The sequence below is a fragment of the Acanthochromis polyacanthus genome, chromosome 16, assembly GCF_021347895.1.
Source record: "Acanthochromis polyacanthus isolate Apoly-LR-REF ecotype Palm Island chromosome 16, KAUST_Apoly_ChrSc, whole genome shotgun sequence".
Classification (NCBI taxonomy): Eukaryota; Metazoa; Chordata; class Actinopteri; family Pomacentridae; genus Acanthochromis; species Acanthochromis polyacanthus.
In genome coordinates, this window is record NC_067128.1 from 2570419 (window position 1) to 2595516 (window position 25098).

At 39.3% G+C, this 25098-nt stretch overlaps 1 protein-coding gene and 1 long non-coding RNA gene across 2 annotated transcripts; one reads left to right on the plus strand and one right to left on the minus strand.

Moving 5' to 3' along the window:
- Nucleotides 1–8833: 8833 nt before the first annotated feature.
- Nucleotides 8834–20731, plus strand: brms1lb (BRMS1 like transcriptional repressor b). Its single transcript, XM_022210227.2, has 10 exons — nucleotides 8834–9120; nucleotides 9341–9431; nucleotides 9911–10038; nucleotides 11444–11523; nucleotides 11708–11804; nucleotides 15122–15211; nucleotides 15323–15387; nucleotides 15485–15524; nucleotides 15761–15890; nucleotides 19038–20731. The coding sequence occupies exons 1-10, from the start codon at nucleotides 8985–8987 to the stop codon at nucleotides 19153–19155; spliced, it is 975 nt and encodes a 324-aa protein (XP_022065919.1). The 5' UTR covers nucleotides 8834–8984; the 3' UTR covers nucleotides 19156–20731.
- Nucleotides 20732–22165: 1434 nt separating this feature from the next.
- Nucleotides 22166–24253, minus strand: LOC127530268 (uncharacterized). Its single transcript, XR_007936727.1, has 2 exons — nucleotides 23890–24253; nucleotides 22166–23745 (listed from the first exon to the last, which is right to left on the minus strand). It is a non-coding gene; the product is annotated as an uncharacterized LOC127530268 (long non-coding RNA).
- Between the last annotated feature and the right edge of the window lie 845 nt (nucleotides 24254–25098).

Sequence of the window (25098 nt, forward strand, 5' to 3'; positions counted from 1 at the left end):
TGTGCTTCATCACGAGGTTCATGTCAGCATCAGAAAGTCAAATATGTTTCCAGTGGGTGTTGATTAGAGACAAAGCTGCTCTTGTTTGTGACGTTAACTGACAGGGTATAGCCAGGGTGAGGATGATGTCCACTTTAGGAACCTTAAAGCTGCGTCTTTGCTATTTTTGCAGATGATGTGGTTCTGTTGGCTTCAGATAATGACCTTTAGAGTGCACAGAGATGGTTTGCAGTCGAGTGTGAAGCAAAAAGTGACAGTCAGGAAGTCTGAAGTCATGATTCTCATGGTGGATTGTTTCCTTTGGTTTGGGGGTGACTTGCTGCCCAAAGTGAAAGAGTTTAAGTATCTTGGGGTGTTGCTCATAAGTGATAGGGAAATGGAGCTGGAGCTAGAAGGTGAAGCTCTCAATTTACCAATCTATGTTCAATCTGTGGTCACACCTCTGGGTATTGGCTGAGAGGCTGAATACCCAACCCAGAAGGGTTTGCTCCATTGGGTTGCTGGGTTTAGAGATAGCTTAGCTTGAGGAGCTTGAATGTCTACATGGAGCTCGGGGTGGAGTCATTTCCCCTTCACGCTAAAAGGAACCAGCTGGGGTATTCGGGCATCTGATTGAGAGACCTTCCGGGCAACTGGAAGGAGAATCCAGGTAGATCCAAAACTTCCTGGAGGAGTTTCAAATCTCATCTGGCCTGAAAATACATCAGAAATTTCCAAGGAGGAACTAGAAGACAGTCCTAGTTATAGATACACCTGGAATGCCCTGCTTGGTTTACTGACGCAACCAAAAGTATGCAGAAGAAATGGATGAAAGTATAATGGATGGATCACATGGTTGCAGGGTAAACAACAGAGTTTCCAGGAAGTCTTTGCACCCAGCAGTAAAAAAGTTCCAGCTCAAAGTAAAACAAGAACTTGTGTTTTCTACAGTGTCATCTTCATGTGCATTAAACTGCTGTGACCTACACTACAACTTCCATCTATTAGTGAGTTCTAGAGGTGGTTGTAGATGCTTGTTTGAGTGAACCAGGCTAGCTATTTCCAGCCCGAATGCTAAGCTAAGCTAATTTCAAGCTAATTGCTACACTTGCTGGCTCAAGCTTTATATTTAGCATAGAGACCTGAAATCTTATCATTTCACTCTCAGCAAAAAAGCAAACCTTTACATTCTTACATGCTATTAAAGGCATAGCTTCAAAGATCATTATGAAACAGTGAACCATGAGGGCTGCAGAAACTCACGCTGATGCACATGTAGAACTAAAAGTTCCATAGTGCAGCTTGTGTGTGAGATAGGTTTAGACAGGGTCATTAAAGATTTAATAAAATTTTATAGCAGGAAGCAGAGAAGGAATGTTAATAAAGGGGATTTACAAACGCTTTGCTTGGCAACTATTCAAATAGTTGCTGCTGCATATTGATTGAGCTGGAGATGACAAGTTTCTTTTAAAGAGGGCAAGAATAATGAGAGAAGCAGCAGTTTGAAGACGATATGATGGAATAAAAGCATCTTTCAATGTCATTTGTACCTGAAGTGAAAGATAGATCACCAGGAATGTCATACATAAAAGACCTTCAAATATAACAAGAGCTTCAAGCCTTAAAACCACAGAAAATAAAAGATAGTGACTCATTTACATTGATAATATCTTTGTATCACAGTGCTTTAATGTGAACGTGCATGCAAAGCAGATAAAGTCGTTTCTCCAGGGTTCAGGCACACAGCTTTAAATAATACTATTGGAAATCACTGTGGAAAACATTCAGCTGACCATAAACTCTGACTCTCTGTTTGGTTTTCTGCTACTTTCCTCTGTGCAGCGTTATCGATCGCCCCTTGTGTAAGCATTGCAAAGTGGAAGACTAGAAATGGAAGAGAGAGAGAAAAAAAAAGGTATTATAAAATAAACCACAAAGACAGCTCAGACTTTCTGCTAGCACACTGCACTGCCCTAAATACAAATGAGCCCAGCAGAGTTTCCTGACACACTTACAGCAGTGTGAAAATGGATGTGACTGGCAGCGCGCTACTCACCACGGAAACAGTGCGGCTACAACAGAAACCACAAATCAACTGAGCAAATTCTTTCACTGTTTAATATTCTCATGGGTACTTTGTTGAAACGGGGCATCGCTCCGTTTTCTCACTTTTGATGTTACAAAGAAAACTCCAGCTTCTTGTTTCATCTGTTGATGGTGAAGTATTCTGAAGTTAGTTGCTAATATGTAAGTGGGATGAAGCAAAAGATTTGTTGTTTGACGGAAGGAAACACTGAATAACACTTATTCTTAAATGATTAGAATCAGTTGTCTTACTATTAAAATGGAGAAGGCAAAGTAACTAAGTACATTTACTGAAGTACAGCTCTGAGGTTCAGTTTTTGCTGCTTTATGATTCCACTCCACTACATTTCAGGTGGAAATATTGTATATTTTTACTCCACTACATTTATCTGACAGCTTTAGTTACTTTCAAGATGATTTGCACAATTGATCAGGGGTGTCCAACATGCGGCCCACGGACCAAAAGTGGTCCTCCAGAGGGTCTAATCCGGCCCTCAAAGTGTAAAAATTACAGAGAAGACATTAAAGGGGAACTTCATTTTTTTTCAACCTGGGGTCTGTTTTCATGTCATTTCATACATGTGAGTGATGGAGAAATGAATTTTCGACATAGCTCCAGTATTTAGCCAGGCAGGCAGCTTAGCAGCTCAGCTAGCAGCTCAGCTAGCAAAAAGTATGGGGCAACTTGCCCCCCGCGTCAAAGTCCGCGATAGCTTGCGCCAAAACACCGCTATCGCGCGATTTCGGAACGAGATTTGCTTTCTAGCGTCCTGAGCTTTGAATACAGACCACAACAAAGAGCGATCGCCAGGTAATGTGGAGGTTTTCGATCACTTCTCATCTCTAGTATGTTGTGGGACACTCATTGAGACTATCCGAGCCGGTCAATATGAGGAAAAAAAGCACATTAGGGCGGACTTTGACGCGGGGGGGCAACTTGCCCCATACTTTTTGCTAGCTGAGCTGCTAGCTGAGCTGCTAAGCTGCCTGCCTGGCTAAATACTGGAGCTATGTCAAAAATTCATTTCTCCATCACTCACATGCATGATATGACAAATGAAAACAGACCCCAGGTTGGAAAAAACCGAAGTTCCCCATTAACTGCTGATTGCAAATTTGCAAAACTATAAATTTAAAATAATTTCTGGACTATGACAAGTCATTCTAATCATAAAGAAAAAATATTAGGTTGTTCATTGTTCTATTGTCATTTTGTGTCTTGTTTTTGTTGTTTTTTTGTCTTTTTTTGTCTGACTTTTGTAGAGCTTCTCACGTTTTTGTTGTTTTGTTTTTCGCTTTTGTCAGTTTTTGCCTCGTTTTTGTCGTTCGCTTTTGTCAGTTTTTGCCTCGTTTTTGTCGTTTGTCCATTTTTTGTCGCTTTTGAATTGGATTTATTTTTCTTAAGAAATTTCATGACGTTTTGCAAAAAGATAATTCCTTAAATGTATACTTTTTGCACTAAAAGGAGGTTAAACTGGGCTGAACTAAAATAAGTTTGACACCCCTGGAATAGATAATATAAAAAACATTAAAATGCGGCATTTTTATTCCAAACTTTTTTATTCTTCCTAAAAGCGCTGCGTAGTTTGGTTCACATTTCACATGTCTATGAGTTATTAATGCTCCGCTCACTGTGGATTTTTCCCTCTAAACTTCTCACAAGGTTTTATTTCAGTAAATGTTCTCATGAGCCAATATCTCACCAAATATCAAAGGTTAGAGAAAAAAGTCCCAAAAAGCAAAAGCAGATTTGTGTATCATAACCGAGCCTTTTCCTCTCACATTAATCATCGTATGACGCATCTGATTTATCTGCTGTCCCTGCAGAAAAAAGAGGATATAAAGTAGCTGAAAGTAGTTCCACCTGCAAAGCCTCAAGACTAACCTTCTGCTGACACATTGATTCTTCTCTATAAATGCTCTACTGATGTCACGCTTATTAATATATTAGTCAGAGGGGCCAAACCAAGACTTTTACTTTACTAGTTTAACTGCATTGTGCTGCTCATACTTTTACTTAAGCAGTATTTTTATGCGGTATTTTTACATTCGTGTATTGGCTCTTTTACTCAGGCAAAAATCTGAGTCTGTCTTCCACCTCTGGTCATCTGGAGAGCTTTTTGTTTCGTGGAGAATTGCCAAAAAGTAGAACATGTGGATGCAGGCTGGTTACTGAGAGCTGGAATATATTTAGCAGAGAGCCTCTTCCTCTTATCACATATGGGGTCCATGTGGGATTTCATCTAACTTGAACCAGAGGGATGGATGGAAGTCAACCTCCTCATCCTGTCCAGTAGCAGTGAGAAAGGAAGAGAGTGTTGTAATTCACTCATAAGACGCACACATGGTTCGTTTGTTGATGACGTTTGATTTTTTGAATTCTGAAGTTGCATTTCTGTGGAGCTTTATTTGGAAAACATCGAAAAATGGTAGGTTTAAGGAGGCTGAACTCCAGAAAGAAGGAAGTAAATGTCCTTGACCTCATCAAACTTAGTGGAGAGCAGTTCACTGTTGTGTAGCTGCAGAGTGACAGTGTGGCCAGTAGAGGACGCTGTGGAGGCTCAGTAACATACTTTAAAGCCTAAACCAGGGGTGTCAAACTCATTTCAGCTGCCACATTCAGTCCAGTTTGATCTCCAGTGGACTGGACCAGTAAAATCAGAGCATAAAAACTTATAAATAACCACAGCTCCTCATGTTTTAGTGCAAAAAAGTTCACATTTAAGGAATTATCTTCTTTTTTTTTTTTTCAAAAATATTATGAACAACCTAAATTTTTAAAAGAAAAATAAATTCAGTTTCAACAACATTCAGCCTCGGTTATCATTTCCACTTTACAACTTCCAGATCACAGAGTGTCTACAAAGAAACACAACATTTAGTCACAGGCGTCTGAAACTGAACAATGTAGGATTTTACTTTATGATCAAAGCAACAAAACAAGACAAAATATTACATAAATGAGAAACAAAATGAAAAAAATGAGATAACCAACATGAAACAAAACAAAAAAGAGACAAAAAATGTAACAAAAAAGTTACAAAGGGACAAAAAATTGACAAATGACAAAAATGAGACGCAAAATGAAAAAAGCATGAGACGATCGACAAAAGCCAGACAATAAAAAGACAAAAAAAACAACAAAAACAAGACAAAATATTACAAAAATGAGACACAAAAGAACAATGAACAATCTTCATGATCAAAACAACTTGTCATGGTCTAGAAATGATTTTAAATTTATAGTTTTACTCATTTCTGCAATTCATGTTTTCTCTGGAAGTTTTACACTTTGAGGGCTGGATTGGACCCTCTGGAGGACCACTTTTGGTCCCTGGGCACCCCTGGCCTAAAGGGATTATGAGAAGCTCTGAAGTTAGACTGTATAGAAATAGAGTTATGATTCAGAAGAAGAGTCATTAATATGGAGATTAACAGGTGCTTGTCTCAGACTTGTGGAGGTATAGTTGGTTATTTATTTATTGGGTCATGGACCAACAACACACCAAAATACTGGGACAAGAGTACAGCTTATAAATTTGTAAATTGTGTAAATTTCTCCGCTGTGGGAATAATAAAGGTTTAATCTATCTAATATATCTAGCTCCTTTTATTACACTGCAATCAGCTTTGTCTAATGTCTCTGAAAATAAAACAGCCACACAAAAGGTTCCCTTCCTCAAACACAGCTTATGTCTCTTATAATCATTTGTCCAGAAGAGCTCACTGGGAATTATTTATGAAATAGCCCCTAAATGTTCAAGTAATGAAAATACCAGACATAAAGGACTTCACTGTGAATGCCATACTAAAGAAAGTTGGGGTGTTTTTGCATGTATCTTACAAATGATACAGATTTAGGGACTGTACGTTATTTTTTAAAAAGATGGCTACACTTGTGTCTTTACTGGGAAATTTATAGGCTAGTGAGACCCAGAGCCTTACATTACATCATATCATATTTCATAACATATCTGTATTTTGGGTTGTATAATGCTCCATGTAAGTGAACTTTTTATCTGTACTGTTATTTGTTTTATTGTCCTTTTTTGTTTCAAAGGAGTTGCTGAAATGTGCCTTTTACGTTTGCATTTATCTGTATATTGATTTAATGTACATTGTCTCCATTCAAATAAATATATTAAACTGATAACTGAGGAACTTTATATTTAAATGGTGAGTTACAGTTTGAGGGATTCACATTTCCTCCCCCACCGGTGCCATATCATATCTTTATTACGTTCATATATAGCAAGCATTACAGTGTGATATTTAAGGCCTTTTCAGCTGTGCTTTCTTTTATGTTCGCAGTCTTACATTCTCAAATAATGTTCCTTTATATTGCTGCAGTTTTATTACCGTTATTAATTCCTCCTGTTCCTGAATAAATCAGACTCATTAGGAATGATTTGAAGAACTTCCACCAAAGCTCTTTACTGCCCTCATGTGGTGGAAATGTGGGATTGCCGCTCCTTCTGACACAAACCTTGAAGAAAATACATTTGATTTTCTGTTACAACGCAGTAAATTCTGCGAAAAATCAATTGAGGAATTATGTACTGTTTGATTATTTTGTATATCCAGAGAAGACGTTTTGTTTTAGGTTCATCCAGCTAATAAGTGACTGAAAAATCAAACAATTTCTTTATATTGATGTAAAAAATATTTAAAAAATCTGTTAATTTCAAATAGAAATATTTACATTTGCAACATGTATGCCCACAGTGGCCTAACTAGAAATATTAAATCATAATTACCTTGTATTACCACATTCAAATTGTCTTGCAATGTTGTGTTCTCCAGCCCTAAATGCAAATTTAAACACAAACAGTACAAATCATAATGAATTTTAATTATATTCAAAACTAGTTTCCATTTTCTAAAGGTTGAAACATCCTGTAAATAGTGTGAAATGTCTGTAGACTTACGGAACCTGATGTGGTTATTGTCTCAGCTCAACAACAACACAGTGATTTTGTGATTTCTTTGAACAATCAAAGATGCATTTGATCAAATAGTGGATATTAACACAATTGGACATTTGCTGATTTTCCATTATAGCATTTTCTTTATGGCAACTCAGATTTTCCAAGCTGGAATCAGGCAACATTTTTGTGCTTGACTGGTTTTCAGGTAAAAGAAAATCCTCTCTTCTGATCCCTCCAGCTGTCCATCACACTCCAAGCAGCACCGTGACTCCAGCTTCCACTCAGCTCCGTCCGTCCATCACTGCCACCCAGGTGAGTGAGAGGAGAGTCGGGCTGAGAGCCGTGACAGCTTCGACCCCGGGGTGCACCAATCATCTGCCAGTCAGATAGCAGAGGCTCTCCAACACCTCTGCCATGTTTTCCTGCAGCTGTGTGGGGTGCATTCACTGTGAAAACCTCCTGTCTGCTTCCAGAGCCAAACACAGGACGAACACGCCGTCATTCATGAGTCAGCAGCCGGCTCATAGGATGCCGTCTCTGCAGCTCATGACACCTCCACACCTTCTGTCATACGCTTCTCATCCTTTATTTGGACAAGAAACAGTACAATAAAGCATAAAACTGCATCAATAAGATCCACCTCTGGGTTATGAGGAGGTGCAAGTCATTTGATTAATAAGTCATCATGTGATGCTCTATACATGCCAGGAAGTCTTCAATAATAAATAAAATGCTGCAGGATGTCCCACTGGACTGTTCTCAGAGAGGGGTAAAAGGGTAGGAAGAGGAGTAATGAACTATAGAGCTATAAATTATAGAAGCAAATGGACACCTACAGAAACTCAGAAAATAATTTTTAAGATAAGATAAGATAAGATAGACTTTATTGATCTCACAAAGGAGAAATTTACTGTTACAGGGCTCTTAGGAACAAAAAACAGAGGAGTGCAAAAAGTCACGAAAGTGCAAGTACAAGATAATAAATAAAGAGTAGCTTTGAAAGTAGTAGCTATAATATATAATATTCATAATACAGGAATGAGTTACAATAAAAGCAAAGCGGCAAAAATAGAAAAGAGTGAAAGAAAAGGAAGACATAGAAATACAGACATTTAAACAGTAAGAAAATGACAGCTAAAAATATGAAACATCAAACTTTCACTATAAATTTTATTGTCTGTAAATATTTTTTAAAAGATAAAATAATAATATTGCTAATAATGATGATACTGCTGCTGCTGTTACTACTGCTACTATAACAACAACAACAACAACAATAATAAGGAATGAATAACAAAAATGGTTGTCTGGTCAAGATTAAAAACAAACCAACAAGATTTAAGTTATTAATATTCTTATTATTATTAATATTATTATTAATATATAATTATCATTATTATTCTTGCTGTGGAATCAGTAAAGTATCTCTCTCTCTCTCTCTCTCTCTCTCTCTCTCTCTCTCTCTATATATATATATATATATATATATATATATATATATATATATATATATTATTGTTTATTTTGTTATTATCATTACTACTACTACTACTACTACTACTACTAATAAAATCATAATTATTGGAATTATATAGTTAATTTATTGTATTTTTTAAACCTGACTTAAATTTATTTAACTACATGATTATACCCTTTATTATGATGAAAATTACGATGATTATGATTTCATTAATTTTTAATAGAAAAACAAACAAAAAAAGCTTTTAAAAGCATATATATATGTAGATGAAAAAAACTACAAATTCCTGCAAGCCTACGGTCGCTTTTAGTGGCTCGCGCCAACATTTGATTGGTCTATTTCAGCAAAGCGTCTTGTGATTGGTCAACGGTGGCCATGTTTGTATTTCCAGCTGGTGGATGCGGGCTAGCTAACCGGTTAGCCATATGAGCCGCTTTTGCCTCTTTCTTCGGGGTGAAAAATAACGGAGCGGCCCTGCCAACCCGTTAACGACGGCTTTTGTGAAAGTCGCCATGCCGGTCCACTCGCGGGAGAAGAAAGAAAGCAACCACGAAGAAATGGAGGTGGATTTTCCAGAGCAAGACGGCAGCAGCACAGACGAGGAGGACACCGTTAGCTCGTCCGTGTCTGAAGATGGAGACAGCTCCGGTAGGAAAAATAGGCCTTAAACATCAGCCGACACTGGAATTCTTTAAAACACACCTGTCTCTGTCTTGTGGGTTTAACAGAATATGTGGCTAGTGTTGACAGTTGACATTTTAAGCAATGTGTAGAAATACAGCCTGGAGTGGAGGTACTGTGTGGGGTTTAGAAGGACAGCAGCTGATGTGGAGCTGATGTCAAACCTGTCATGTCTTCATGTGAGCAGAGATGGACGATGAGGACTGCGAGAGGAGGAGGATGGAGTGTCTGGATGAGATGACCACACTAGAGAAACAGTTCACTGACTTGAAGGAGCAGTAAGTCCTAAGTTCTCTGACATGTTGCTTCCAAATAAACTCAACCTCCACCTGCTGCTGTCTGATGTCTGAAGGTCTTAAGTCTGTGTCAGAAACTCTGAGATAATTGTCATCTCGTCTAGCTGTTTTTAATACTCTCCTCTGATCACACAGTGGGTAATGTGGGCCTTCTAGCACTAAAATCTACCAAATGCAGTCGTAAAAGTGAAGGAAGACTTGACTTTTGCTGATAGAATCTTCTCTAATAGCAATTTTGGTGCAAAACTGACTTTATTTGGAGCTGCAGTTGTTTTGCTATTGGCTCATACTATGACAGATTTGGCTGAACTACCACTAAACACAATCTGTAAGACTGAGTACTGAGCGACCTCTGTGCTACTCTTACAAGATGGCTTCAAATCACTACACCTAAAGTAGTGATGCCAGGACATTTTAGTTTGGAATTGATGTGCTTTGCCTCCTTGTTGCTTGCCGTTCAGGCTGTATAAAGAGCGCCTGAGCCAGGTAGACATCAAGCTGCAGGAGGTGATGGCCGGCTGTGCCCAGGAGTACCTGGAACCGTTGGCCAACCTACAGGAGAACATGCAGATTAGGACCAAAGTGGCCGGTGAGTCAAATAATATGTTAGATTTCTTTTAGGGATCATTAGCTCTGGAACTGTTACAACAGTAGAGGCTACACAAAGCTTAGCCTGCATGTTTCTAATGGAGAAAGAAACACTGTGATCTTTAAAAATAAAACGTAAAACCCTGACAGGTTGCTAGGTTATGCTCTAATCTGTTACAAAAGAAAGATAGGAAGACAGTGCAAGCGCTGCAGCTTGTTTTGAGTGGTTTTAAAGGTTTAGCCCAGGGGTGTCAAACTCATTTTAGTTCAGGTTCCACATTCAGCCCAGTTTGATCTCAAGTGGGCTGGACCAGTAAAATCACAGCATAGTAACCTAACAACTCTAAATTTTTCCTTTATTTTACTGCAAAAAAGTACATTTTGAAAATGTTCACGTTTAAGGAAATATCTTTCTACGAAACATTATAACCAACCTGAAATTTCTTCAGAAAAATAAATTCTATTTCAGCAGCATTCAGCCTCAGTTTATCATTTCCACATTACAACTTCCAGATCTACAAAGGAACACAACATATAGTTACAGCTATCTGGAACTGAACAATATAGCATTTTACTTTTTAAAAGACAAAAAAAAAACCAAAAAAACAAAACTAAATATTACAAAAATGGCACACAAATAAAAGTAAGAAACAAAATTACAAAATATGAGACAAATGACACGAAACAAAACAAAAAAGTGACAAAAAACTGAGAAAAGTTTCAGTGACCAAAAAAATGGACAAAAAACAAAAGCAATGAATAAAGCAAAAGACAAAATGAGAAAAATGAGACAAAAAACACAAGCGAAACAAAAAGAAAACACAAAATGAGAAAAATGAGGAAAAAAATGATTCAAGTCAGACAACAAACAAGACAAAATATTCCAAAAATTAGACACAAAATGACAAAAGAACAACGAAAAATCTAGTATTTTACTTTATGATCAAAACAACTTGTCGTGGTATAGGAATTGTCTTAAATTTATAGTTTTACAAATTGCAGTTCATGTCTTCTCTGTAATTTTTCCATTTTTAAAGTCGTACTGTGGGCCGGATTGGACCCTCTGAAGGGCCCATTTTGTCCCGCAGGCCACATGTTTGACACCCCTGGTTTAGCCTAAGAAATCGTGATCATACCAGAAAGCTTCTTCAGATTTTCTCATTATGCTCTGAGATCTCTTTAACCTGAAAGCATTTCCTCTGAAAGTGAATAAACCTGTAAGTGAGATTAAAATAGAAAGTGAAATGATTCAATAATAACTTATGAGCTTACAAATGAGTCTTTTTATTTTTATTTTTTATAGTGTACATGTCAATTGGATCAAGACAAATTGACGTCTTTCCTTCTGTTCCCTCAGACTGATTTACCACTAGCTTATTTTATTTTATTTTATTTTATTTTGGCAGGAATCTATAGGGAGCTGTGCTTGGAGTCGGTGAAGAACAAATATGAGTGTGAGATCCAAGCTGCTTGCCAACACTGGGAGGTGAGAGGCCAACCAAATAGAGAAACCCACATTTTTCAAACAGAAAATCAGATTTAAAAAAAGTAGGAAAGGCATTGAAATTTTAGAAGAAACGTTTGAATTGAACCCCGGTCCTGCCTCTGGAGAAGGCTTTTGATGATGAATATAGCTGTGTGTTGACCAGCTTGTCTTTTCTGTCTTCTAGAGTGAGAAGTTGCTGCTCTTTGACACCGTACAGAGTGAACTAGAGGAGAAGATAAGAAGACTGGAGGAAGACAGACACAGTATCGACATTACCTCAGGTACCAAGCGGCGCTTCAACCGACTGTTGTCTAAACTTTTCTTTCTTTTGATCCATTTATTCATCAGTGAGTCGATAGAATGTCAGAAATCCATCAAAAGTTGGGCCTGCAGTGACATATTGAAGTTCCTTACTTCTTTTTGTTATCCGTTTATATTCATATGAAGCAGAACCTAGTACTGAGTAACAGGAAGTACCAACACAGCAGGGTATAATGAGACAATGAGTCCACTAAAGCTTGTTTTGTCAGCTGGGAGCGCTTGAGAAGACTTTGGTGGTGCTGCATTGCTTTTTTTTTTAGCTGATACACTTTGGTTGTTGTTATATTAAATATCCACAGAAGTGATGAGTTGCACGTACAGATTATCTGGCAGTTGGCTGCTGCTTACCGGTAAACTCACGGTGACATTTCATAGTAATGTTGTGGTGGTTTGGGGATGTTGTTTAGTACAGTCATGGGCGCTCAGAGACCCGCAGCAGTAATTCATTACTTTTTCTCTTTGTTGTCAGCGAGTGCAGAATGTGATGGAAGGATTTCTTGGTGTGTCATTGGTGCCTTCCCTCCTACGATAGATAGACAGACACTTTATTAATCCCAAGGGAAATTCAAGGTACATACACCCCCTGTCAAAAGTTTTAGGACGCTTTCTCATTCATTTGAATGAGAAAGCATCCGAAAACCTTTGACAGGGGGTGTAAGTGTATATTTATTAGTAGTAATCAAAGAGGCCGAGACCTGAGTCTTGGAACTGATATACAAGTGCAGCAAAAACAAAAATATTAATGTCAGCACCACCTCCAATAGAAAACATACACACGTGGACAAAATTGTTGGTACCCCTCAGTTAAAGAAGGAAAAACCCACAATTCTCACTGAAATCACTTGAAACTCACAAAAGTAACAATAAATAAAAATTTATTGAAAATTAAATAATCAAAAACAGCCATTACTTTTGAATTGTTGATTAACATAATTATTTAAAAAAACAAACTAATGAAACAGGCCTGGACAAAAATGATGGTACCTCTATAAAAGATTGAAAACTATTTGACCAGAGTGACATGATTAACTCAGGTGTGTCATTTAATTGACATCACAGGTGTTTCCAAACTCATAATCAGTCAGTCTGCCTATTTAAAGGGAGACAAGTAGTCACCCTGCTGTTTGGTGAAAAGGTGTGTACCACACTGAACATGGACAACAGAAAGCGAAGGAGAGAATTGTCCCAGGACATCCGAAAAAAAATGATAGACAAACATCTTAAAGGTAAAGGCTATAAGACCATCTCTAAACAGCTTGAAGTTCCTGTGACAACAGTGGCTCATATTATTCAGAAGTTCAAGACCCACGGGACAGTAGCCAACCTCCCTGGACGTGGCCGCAAGAGGAAAATTGATGACAAATTGAAGAGACGGATCGTTGGAATTGTATCCAAAGAGCCCAGAGCAACCTCCAAAGAAATTAAAGGTGAACTCCAAGGCCAAGGTACATCAGTGTCAGATCGCACCATTCGTCGTTGTTTGAGCCAAAGTGGACTTCATGGGAGACGACCAAGGAGGACACCACTGCTGAAAAAAACTCATAAAAAAGCCAGACTGGAATTTGCAAAAATGCATGTTGACAAGCCACAAAGCTTCTGGGAGAATGTCCTTTGGACAGATGAGACCAAACTGGAGCTTTTTGGTAAGGCACATCAACTCTATGTTCATAGACTCAAAAACCAAGCATACGAAGAAAAGAACACTGTCCCTACGGTGAAACATGGAGGAGGCTCAGTAATGTTTTGGGGCTGCTTTGCTGCATCTGGCACAGGGTGTCTTGAAAGTGTGCAAGGTACGATGAAATCTGAAGACTATCAAGGCATTCTGGAGAGAAATGTGCTGCCTAGTGTCAGAAAGCTTGGTCTCAGTCGCAGGTCATGGGTCTTCCAACAGGACAACCATCCAAAACACACAGCCAAAAACACCCAAGAATGGCTGAGAGAAAAGCGTTGGACTATTCTAAAGTGGCCTTCTATGAGCCCAGATCTGAATCCCATTGAACATATGTGGAAGGAGCTGAAACATGCCATTTGGAGAAGACACCCATCAAACCTGAGACAACTGCAGCTGTTTGCTCATGAGGAGTGGGCCAAAATACCTGTTGACAGCTGCAGAACGCTCATTGACAAATACAGAAATCGTTTAATTGCAGTGATTGCCTCAAAAGGTTGTGCAACAAAATATTAAGTTATGGGTACCATCATTTTTGTCCAGCCCTATTTCATTAGTTTGTTTTTTTAAATAATTATGTTAATCAACAATTCAAAAGTGATGGCTGATTTTGATTATTTAATTTTCAATAAATTTTTATTTATTGTTACTTTTGTGAGTTTCAAGTGATTTCAGTGAGAATTGTGGGTTTTTCCTTCTTTAACTGAGGGGTACCAACAATTTTGTCCACGTGTGTATGTTTAATTACACTTTCCAACATTTATCTGTTAGTGCTGATAGTGTCCTCCTCGTGGCGTACAACCATTCCCATAAGACTACAGGCAGCATATTGTTTATAACGTCAGATACAGAGAGGCTGCTTCACTTAGAATCAGTTAAAAAACACAACAGTGCTGTTAAAATACTGAATATTTTATCTGATAATTTGACGTAAATGTAAAAGGCTGTAATCCGATTATTAACCGCTCCTCTATCAATAGACAAAAGGGTACAAAGTGCCGTGTTTTACCCAAAATTGAACATTTTTATCTGTTCTCAGCCGCAATCAAAGCTCAACACTTTGTAACGCTGCTGGAATTTTCATTACTGTGTAAATATGCGGCGCTCCCATCGCGAATGGTTCAAGGAATATGCTGGTTTCAGGCTAAAAATTCTTTCGTGGACACACTCCCTCGGCGTTGATGAAGAGCTGGTGAATAGACCTTGCAAGTTTCATTTGGAATTAAAGGACAAGTGTCTTCTAAGTAGTAAGGTTTTGGACAGCTGTGTGCAGCCAGAAAAGCTTCCGTTTACCTTTCTAAGTCTTTGGAACTCTTTAATCTCCCAGACCTGTTTGGTTTAGAGATCCGATAGACATCTGATTCACATTATTTTCATCAAACCACTCAGTGACCCCTCGTGCCCTGTGAATGTTCTGTCATAAGATAAAGGTTGTTCTCTCTGATGTTGCTGGTAAAATGCCCCCACAGCCGAACGGAGCCACCAGATCTCGTCAAGGTGTTCAGCTTCTCCTTTAATTTGTCATCTGTCTGTATGTTTCAGAAAGTCAGCGACACAGCAGCAGAGCACTTTCCCTCTTTCTAATCCGTCCTTTTTGCTTTCCAGAGTTGTGGAATGATGGATTACACTCACGGAAAAACAAGAAAAAGGACCCGTTCTGCCCCGTCAAGAAGAAGAAGCCCGTTGTTGTTTCCGATATCCTTCCGCACTGTCCTGTCCTTGTCCCGTTCCTCCCATCGTTCATCTCCACTGACACATTGTTGAGACAGATGCTTCCTGCTTTTTGGCTTCCTTAACCTTTATTACGACCTTATATTGTTTACATGCTGCAAGATCTGGATATTCTTGAAGACTGGACCGCAATAAGAAAGGTATCATTGTTGGAAAACGGATAAAGTAGTCACCTGGTGGATGCATCCAAGTTGTGATTTGACCTTTGGGCTTGTGTTTGCTTCCTCCCCCTCACAGGCTATGGCATCGCTGGGGCCACACAGGGTGAAGGTGGACGGTAAGAGTTACTCCTCGTCCTCAGTTACAGTCAATATCTGGCTGAGTGCAGCGATCGACCTGCGCTCACACAGGAGGGCTTGATTCAATACCTCCTCCTAAAAGTACTGAAGACTGGAGTTGAAACGGAGACAGCCTGCTCTCCCTGTTCATATTTTGTGTTGTCTTCTTTTAACCTTACGCCGTCCCTTGCGCTCGACTTCCTGCGTCTTCCTCACCGGCTTTCTCTCCTTGCAGTCCCTGCAGTGAAGCCTGACAGACATCACCACGTGGCGCGCTCCGAGGACGGTCGACTTTTCTACGACAACCAGTGGTACTGCAGGGGACAGGCCATCTGCATCAACAGGAAGGACGAGTACCCGACCAGGTGAGTGTAGGAGGAGTGTTCATGCACACATGCACGCCCATCTGTTTCATCCAATTAAACAATCTGCAACATGCACAGAAGCAGCCGTCCAATCTGTAATATGCACATCCTGCATATTCTGTGTGTGAGATGTCAAGTTGCAATGGAGCATTTCAATTGAAGCTGAACCAGAGGAATTGTGTATCAGCCACAAACGATGATGGTTGTGCTTTCCAAATCTGATACCCTGACTAATGAGGGCTGAAGATGAGCTTACTGCGCATGATGTGGGTCATTTCATGTGGTTTCGATAATGGGTGTTGCTGCACCATCTACAAATTGGCTGCATTTTCTTGTGATGCAAGATAAACACTAAACAACTTTCCATGCAAAAAAATTTGAGCTCTACCTCTATTAGTTCCAAACTTATGGGATCTTGAATTTTTTTTAGAATTTGGGCTTAAACCCACCCCCTAAATCCTCGCCTAGGATTTTGCACTATTTAACTGCTTATTTCTCAGCTTCTAGACATAATTGATGGCTGAAATTTGGCAGACAAGCTCACAGCAACCATCTGACATCCGTGTGTGTTTTTCTTAATTTTTAGGATTTTTAGAAGGCTCCTGTAGTCTGTAGAGAGTAGCTAGGAGGCTGTGAGGCTACATGTGATGTCAGATGGTTGCTGTGAGCTTATCTGCCAAATTTCAGCCATCAACAATGTCTAGAGGCTGAGAAATAAGCAGTTAAATAGTGCAAAATCCTAGGCGAGGATTTAGGGGGTGGGTTTAGGTCCAAATTACCAGAAATCTGAAGAGGTCATATACATCCTGAAGCAAATGAAATGGGGGGGAAAATCCATTATGCATCATTAATCGTAAATTCTGACACAAAATGACCTGCATGTTGGTGTTTCTTTCATGTGGAAGTCATGTAAGTAAGTCAGATTTCACAGGTACAAAATCACAAGGTACTTTACAGCAATAACAAAACAAAAACAGTAATGCTAAAGGCAATCAATTGTTAAAACGGGAGCCGCAGCTAAAATACAGTGCATCAGAAACAATAAATAAAATAAAGCAGTTACAGGTTAACCAAAACCCTGTCACAGTTTTGGTGCGAGAGCTTTCAAAGCACACTCCCCACGGGTTTATACCTGGTTAGAGGGACAACAAGTCATTTTTGTTGGCCTGACCTGAGAGCTCTATTGGGGTCATACAGGTGGAGGAGGTCGGAAATATACCGTGGTGATTGGCCACGTAAAGATTTGAAAGTTAGTTAAAATGTGCGAAAATTGATGGAGCGCGAGGGCAGAGAGGATAGGACTGGGGTGATGTGGGATCTCCAGTTAGTTCCTGTTAAAAGACGAGCAGCTGCATTTTGGACAGTTCGAAATCATGGCCGTGTGCTCACGTGGCTTCTCTTTTCTAAATGCTCATGGATAAGCAAAGAGAGACGATGCTGAGCATGAGGCTGACTGATTGTGGTTCCACATTTTGCTCTTTGTGCATCCTGACAGCACATGATCCGTAGTAACTACAAAGTATGGATCCACTGCAGCACCGAGTGTAAAACAAATGTTACAGATGACTGCTATGAACAGGTAGAGGAGGGTTTGGTTCACACCAGGTGACAAGTGGACATTAAACTGCAGCCAGAAGTTGAGCTTTCTCACACATGCACAGATTTATTCCTCTGACATTCACGATCATTCGCTGACACAGAACCCACAGAGGTCCAGCTCCACTACCGTGATCTGTCAGAGTTGTTATTATTTGGCTGTTTGGATAGTTGTTTCTGAATGGTATGTACAGGCATTCCTTAAGCAAACACACAAGTGACAGAACAATGAGATTTACTTTAGTATTAAATGTTATATTAGTTGTATGTGATGGAACTCGATGATGAGAACTAAAAACATCATGGCAACACCAAAAGGGGACTTGTTTATATCTTTATATACCGTTCATCCATCCAGTACAGTTCCAGAGAACTGAAGACTCGATGCCAAAAGATCCATTTGTGTATATATAACTCCACACTAGGGAAGATAAAGTACACAAAACAAAGCCTCAGGACACGCAGACACCCAATGCATCAAACTGTTGGTAGGTTTGTGTGTGCTGTGTGAATGCATGGTTTGTTTTATGCATTTCATTTTTCATATTTCATATTAAGCTGCACAAATCACTCCTTTAGCTCCTTTTTATGTGGATAAAGATACAGTTTGTCTCATGTTAAGTATAAAAATGTTGAAACATGTAGATCAGTTGTGCATTTTCTCATACTTTGCTGCATCAGCGAGGCTCTCCAACAACAGAGCGGCCGTCATTACACACAAGCCTTTAGCACCGTCCGTTTCATTAATTTAAGTGCTTTAAGTGCTTCACTAAATCTGACAGAATAAATAGAAAAGAGTCAGATAGTTGCTGTTGATCACAAAGAAGCAATTAATTCTGCTTTAATAGTAACAATAGTACACATACAGGTTCACAAATGTTCAGATCTTTTACTGACGTAAAATTACAAACAGATTAGCAGATAAATCTGAGTGACAGTTGATTAATTTGAGAGAGAAGAAGCAAAGTTCTGATGCACAAATCTGTTCTGAAGTAGTTGGAAGTATTTGAACATTCATTGAAATGAAACCACATGAGAAAGAAAGAGGAAGAGGGGGAAAAAAAATCACAAATTCATGAAGCTATTAACAACTCATTTAAACTTTAATCTGTAATCCTGGATTCCTACAGCTTGTTTATTTTATCCATTGTGTAAAAGCTTCATCCTACAAGTAACTAAAGCTGCCAGAGAGTAAGAAGTCCAATATTTTCCTCTGAAATGAAAGTCAAATTCAATGGAAATACCCGAGTAAAGCACCTCAAAATTGTACCAAAAGCTCAACACTTGAGTAAATGGACTTAGTAACTTTCCACTGGTAAATTTAAGAGTTTTATCTTTATAGTTTAGGTTTTTTATCTTTGTAGTTTTTGGTCAATCTGTAAAAACAAAAAAAAAACACAAACATGCACAGCATCTCTTTACTGTTCACGAAATCAGAGTGGTCAGTGTTTATTTCCTCATGATGAAGGCTGACTTGTGCACATGCTAGCATCTCATTTCTATCCTCTGGTGGGGCTTCATTTCGCGCTGACCTTTTTGTGTATCTTGCAGCGCCGTCATCACCACCATCAACAACGACGAGGTCTGGTTCAAGCGGCTGGACGGCACCAAGTCAAAGCTGTACATCTCCCAGCTGCAGAAAGGCAAATACACGATCAAACACTCGTAGAAGCACACACTTACTCACATGTACACACAAAGACCATCATCTCTGCTGTGTTTCCTGTCGTCTCCTCTTCTGTGTGGCATCTTGTTACATTCACACAAACTGATGCACACCTCACTTCACGCCCCGTGTGCACAAAAACAAACAAAAAAAATGCTGTCTAAAAACAGACATGCTGGTATTAGGAGACTGTACATATGTATATGTTTGTTGATATTATCGACAAGGTCACAAAGTGTCATTTTCTCTGGAACGGAGATCAATGCAAAGTGCTGCTAAAAAGAAAAAAACGGAAGGGAGAAAAACCGGAGCAGTAGCAAACTGTGAAGCGCGGAGCTCAGTCGCGTGCCTTTCTGAGACGAGACGACGCCTCGACTGATGCGGGGCTTTGAAATATGAAATAAAACAAACAAAAAAAACTAGCCCTGAACTATGAATCTCTACGCAGTGAAGCCTTACTCTGTGCTGGGTTAGCACCAGGAGGACAGAAGCGGGTCAGTGAACGAGTCAACGTCAGAGGTGCGTTTGGTTTGCCTCTCCGGACGCACCGGTAAGACTTGAATTTCATACGGAGTATAATAAATCTGTATTAGGATCCCCAGGGAGCCCAGAACAAGTTTGATTTAGTAAAAAAAATGTGTCAATATGGAGACGGAGAAAGATTAATCAATATTGAGTAAATGGTTATCATGTGAACATAATGAGATTAAGCTGACCGGGGTTTGGTTTAGACCCACTTGGGGAGCCGATGTATTAAATGATCTTTTGATGTTTTAGTGTAATATTTCCCTACATTTTTAAGTTCAAAACAACCTCTTGCACTTAGTAAACCAGAACAGTTTGAATCTGCATTTTGAGCGTCCCGTCATGGGAGCTGCCTGTAAATAGACACATTGATGTTTTGTAATTCCTGTCATGTTGCCATTCGTCTCATAGTGCCTAGAACTTTACATTTAAGGCAGGGTCCAGGCTTTAGTTTAGTCAAGACTTGGAACTAAAAAAGCTCTACTCCACAGGTTTGGGCTGTTTTTTTTTTTTCCTCTGTGGGGTCATGAAAGCCTCAAATCTGCGGTGCCATTTTTCAGCGTTTTCTATTCATTGTCCTCCTGTTGTCTTTGTTCCTTCCTCTTTGTTGTCACTTCTGTTTCTTTTGTCTTCTTCTTTCCTGTCAGTGAAAATATTCCTCAACGCTGATGTATCAACAGAACAAAGAAAAATCAAGTTGTTTTTGTGAGTGTGTGTGATCCGTCCGATCAAACTTTCTTTGTAAATTACGCTTGATTGATTGAAGGAGATCTTGCTTTGTATTTACAGGGCTTTATTTTTAGCACTGCGCACGTATTTCAAAGTATGACCTGCCAACAGTATTGTGAAGAAGAGGCGCTTGCAACATGTATCATGAGGAACAAAATGTCTGTGAGGACTCATGTGGTCTCCACTGAGCAGAACATTTGACATTTTTTGCTGCAAGTCTCTTTCATTCATTTCTACTTTCATTTTTTTTTTACCTTTTTATGCATCATTGTTCCCTTTTTCCACGTTACAGGTAAAAATAAAGACTTGACATTGTGCCAATGCATGTACAACTGATGAAAGATTTTGTTTCTGTCATTTGAAGAGAGTCTAATTTGCACGCAAGTAACTAATCCTCATCATCATAATCTGTCCCTCATATGAAAGAGGGAGTCTGTGCTTTTCAGTGATTAGAGTATCATCATTGCACTTCTCAGCTTTAGTCAAGCTGACTTCCTTTTCTTGAACTTTGCAGATTTGGATAATAAAATAAAAAATCAGGGCTTTGCATAGAACTTGAATATCCTGTTGGATTTGGCGTAGCGTGCACAAAAAGCTCAGATGCAATCTTATATAATACTCCAGTGTAACAAAGGGAGAAAGTCCCTGACAGTGCTCAACCCAAAGTCACCCCGAGGTGGGCTGAACCCTGGCTACACTCCTGCCACCACCACAAAAAAAAAAAAAAAAAGAAAAGAAGTGGCTTATTTGGAAGAAAAGCGCTGAGCTGGTTCTATTTGATAATGGCTCTTTGGTCTGCTGCGCTGTTCAACCTCTGTCACTTATTTCTGCCAAAGGCCCACTCACTGGATTAACACCACACACTGCTGTCCGTTCAGCATCGACGCTGATGTACCACTTTCTTGCCCTCCGTCTGCCTGCAGCAACCTCAAACTGAACCGCTGCAACCTTTGATTGATCTATTGGGAATATTGATCAGAGGTGGTAGCCTAGCCTGGAAAATAAGGGAATCAATTCAAAGGGTAATTGGGCTACGCTAGATTGAGCTGTATAATCAGCTTCGATTTTTTTTTTTTTTTTAACCCTCTGGATGCCAAGCAGTTTCTAGGCATTTTCACCCACTGTGGGCTCATTTTTCACTGCAATATAAAGTCCTGCACCTCTATGGAAACAGTGGTGCAGATATAAACGGATCTGAAGCTTGTCTTTTGTGCAGTTCAATATGTTATAATGGTATAAAGCCTAAAAAAAAATAAAAAAAAAAGCGCGGGGGGGAAAACCGTGCAAACTTTGTGCTTTGACATCTAGAAAGATGTTTCACCGTGCTGAATGTGTTGTCCAGCAACGTGCTCCTCTGCACACCGTTTTTGAGCCGTGCTGCATTTGTTTTACTCTTCAGTTATGCTTTGTTTTGCTCTGAGTTAACCTGAAAAGTCACGTGACTGTTGGTCACAGCTTAGCCAAAAGAGCCGGGGAGCACAGAATTTAGATTTTTTTTTTAAGATTTGGCCATTTTGAGACGTGTTGAATCAACAAGGTTTAGACTGAATATAATAATTTTACACCTAGATTTGGTCCGTTTCTTCAATGGAACCACATATCACACAAGATCAGCTTGAGGACTGCAGAGAATTTGAAATCGGACGATTTTTTTTCTGTTTTTGCAACTTGAGGCTCCAATTTTAGTGATTCTTTACTCAAAACTTGCGGCAGAGTCTGAAGTTCAGAGGGTCAAAAATGAGGTGCTGGAATCTATTAGCACACTGCATTAAGTTTATTAAAGGGAATGCATTTCTAAATCTCACATTGAGTTTACTGAAAGAAAAGCCCTTTGACATGTAGCATCTCATAATATTTAATGTACAGAGGCAAAAGTGGAGAAATGATGATCATCTAACGCTTAGTAAAGAAGCTGATAACTCCTTACAATGTTTGCACTCAGCCAGAAACAGTATGTCTGTAAATCCCACACCCACTGTATCTAAATACACAATATATTTAAAGCTTATTTAGTTTTAACTTGTAGCACACACAAGTTGTAAGGCTGGAATGTAATTAGTCATTCATCATCTGGCACCGTTTTAAGTTTGCAAAAGTTTTCTCCACATTTTAACTTGTGAGTGTTTTCTGTTTGATGAGGAGTCAGAAATGAAGCTGGACCAGAAAAGAAAAGCAAACACGACTCATGAAAGCTTCAGCATCTTAAGCGGTTTGATTTTGCAGTAATTCGAAGCACCAATGAACTAAATATGCAAAATTAGTTTCTTTTTAAAAATGGGACAGTTCATATGAATGTACATTTCCATGTAAGTATGAGAGATTGTAGCCGTGCAGCTAATTTCCATCTCGAGTCCGATTGGCCGATCAGAGGTAAAGAAATTAATCTTGATATAAAAACTATAACTGAACAAAGACATACAAAAAAGAAAAACAACAATCGATAACACGTAGCGCACATAACAGACAAAAACTGGGGGACCAAGGCAGCTACCAAGGAGTAATTAATTAACATTTACACATGATTATATTGCAAATATCTCTCTGCTGTTATTGCACATATCCTGTAAAGTGAAGATGACCTGAAGCTATTCTAGTCAGAGGGAGCTTTGTGTAGAAATAACCGACGTCCGACTTCTTTAACCCTCGTGTCGTCCTGCGGGTCAAATTGACCCATTTTGAAGTTTGAAAATGTGGAAAAAACAGATATTTTCAAAGTGAAACTTCTGATGTCCACGTTTTGAACATTTTTTGGTGGAAAAAAAAAAAAGAAATGTTAAGAACATTCACAAAAAAATCAACCAAAATCCAGCGAATTTCACTGGATTTTGGTTGCTTTTTTTTTGTGAATGTTCTTAAAGAAAATATTAGAAGTTTTACTGATACATGTGTAATCACTTTAGATATTTTTAGGATTTTTTGGAGGATTTTTGCTCATTTTTTGAAAATATTTACAAGAATCTTGTCCCAAATTTTGGGGATTTTTTATAAATTAAACATTTAAGGCAAACATTGAAGGAATTATTAGAATTTTCTTCCTGAAGGTTTTGCAAATTTTCTGAAATTTGGGCAATTTTATTTTATGTTTTTGCAGACAAGGAAACAATATGAAGACAAGAGGGTTAAAAATTCTGGGGACGTGGAAAAACAGATTCACACATTAGAAAATGAAGTGAGCCCAGTGAAAATGTCTTCTGGGTGTAGACTACAATCACATCAGAGACGGTGGTGAGTTCTGTATGGACGCCTCAGACCACATCTCCCTGTACCTGTATGCTGCAGTTCCTTCCTGTTCTTTGGCCAGAAGGTGTCAGTATAACTCCACAGCAGGCAGGAAGCAGCCTGTAGATGGGAGGAGGGAGGTAGTCTGTTAATCTGGGGCACCCTGCTGCTGAAGCTTTCCAGCTGATGAGAGAGAGGAGGAATGAAGGCACAGTTTGATCACAGCTCGCTGGCCACGTCTGCTACCGCAACAGAGCGACGAACCTAGGGAGAGGGAGAGAAAGAGGAAAATCCCCATCACCGCGTCAAAGGCAGAAACAGCAGCAAACCAAGCAAGCAACAGGGGCTGTCTTCCTCTCTGTGAGCCGTGCAGCATCTCTCCAGAGCTTTGCTTCAATCTGCCTCCTGTCAGCGTGCACATCAAAGCACGTATGAATGATAGAACACATAACAGCAAAGGGAGGGGAGGGGGAGGGTGGGGGTTCCTTGTTTGAATTGTGTGACACTGCTTGTTGTATCTGAGGTTCTGGATGGTTCTGGGGAGCCACCGCTGTGACGAGTCGGGTCCTGACGGATGAGAGAGGATGGCCATCTTCGACTCCATCTATACTTGATGAGTAACCGGAACTGGAGGGTCATTGGGACGTGTTTACTGCAACACTGGGGCTAATTAGACCGTGAAAGTGTCACACTGTGCTAAATTACTTATATCCCTGCCCCTCTGTGTGATGTATGTGCAGCAGAGCTATGTGTGTGTGTGTGTTTTTTTTGTTTGTTTTTTTTTACCAGAGTGAGGCCTCAGCATGTGGAATCTCTTTGTGCATGCATGCATGTGCTGCGTGTGCAGGGCCTGAGCGTGGGCGTGTGTACGTTTGATGCTGATGGTGTAAGAGAATGCTAAATGCATACATCTATAAGTTCCCATCAAATGAATGAGGCAAGCTGCTCATCGTCGAGAGAGAAAGAGGGAAAATCGAGGCGTGTTCAAATGGACGAGGCTGCAGTGAGCATCCTGTATCACCTCTCTAAGGGTGTCAGTGACAGTGCCCTAGAATTAACCGTTAGCACCCGAGGTATAGCTGTTTCTCCACTATATACTGTCTAGACCAGGGGTGTCCAACATGGGGCCCGTGGGCCAAAAGTGGTCCTCCAGAGGGTCCAGAAAAGAGGGCCCTGAAAGAGTAAAAATTCCAGAGAAGACATTAACTGCAGATTGTAAATTAGTAAAACTATAAATTTAAAATCATTTCTAGACCATGACAAGTTGTTTGGATCATAAGGTAAAATATTAGATTGCTCATTTTGTCATTTTGTGTCTCATTTTTGTAATATTTTATCTTGTTTTTTTTGTCTGGCTTTTATAGTTTGTCTCATGTATTTGTTGTTTTGTTTCTCGTTTTTGTCATTTTGTGTTTTGCTTTATTCATTGTTTTGTCTCATGTTTTTATGTTTTGCATGCATTTGTCATTTTTG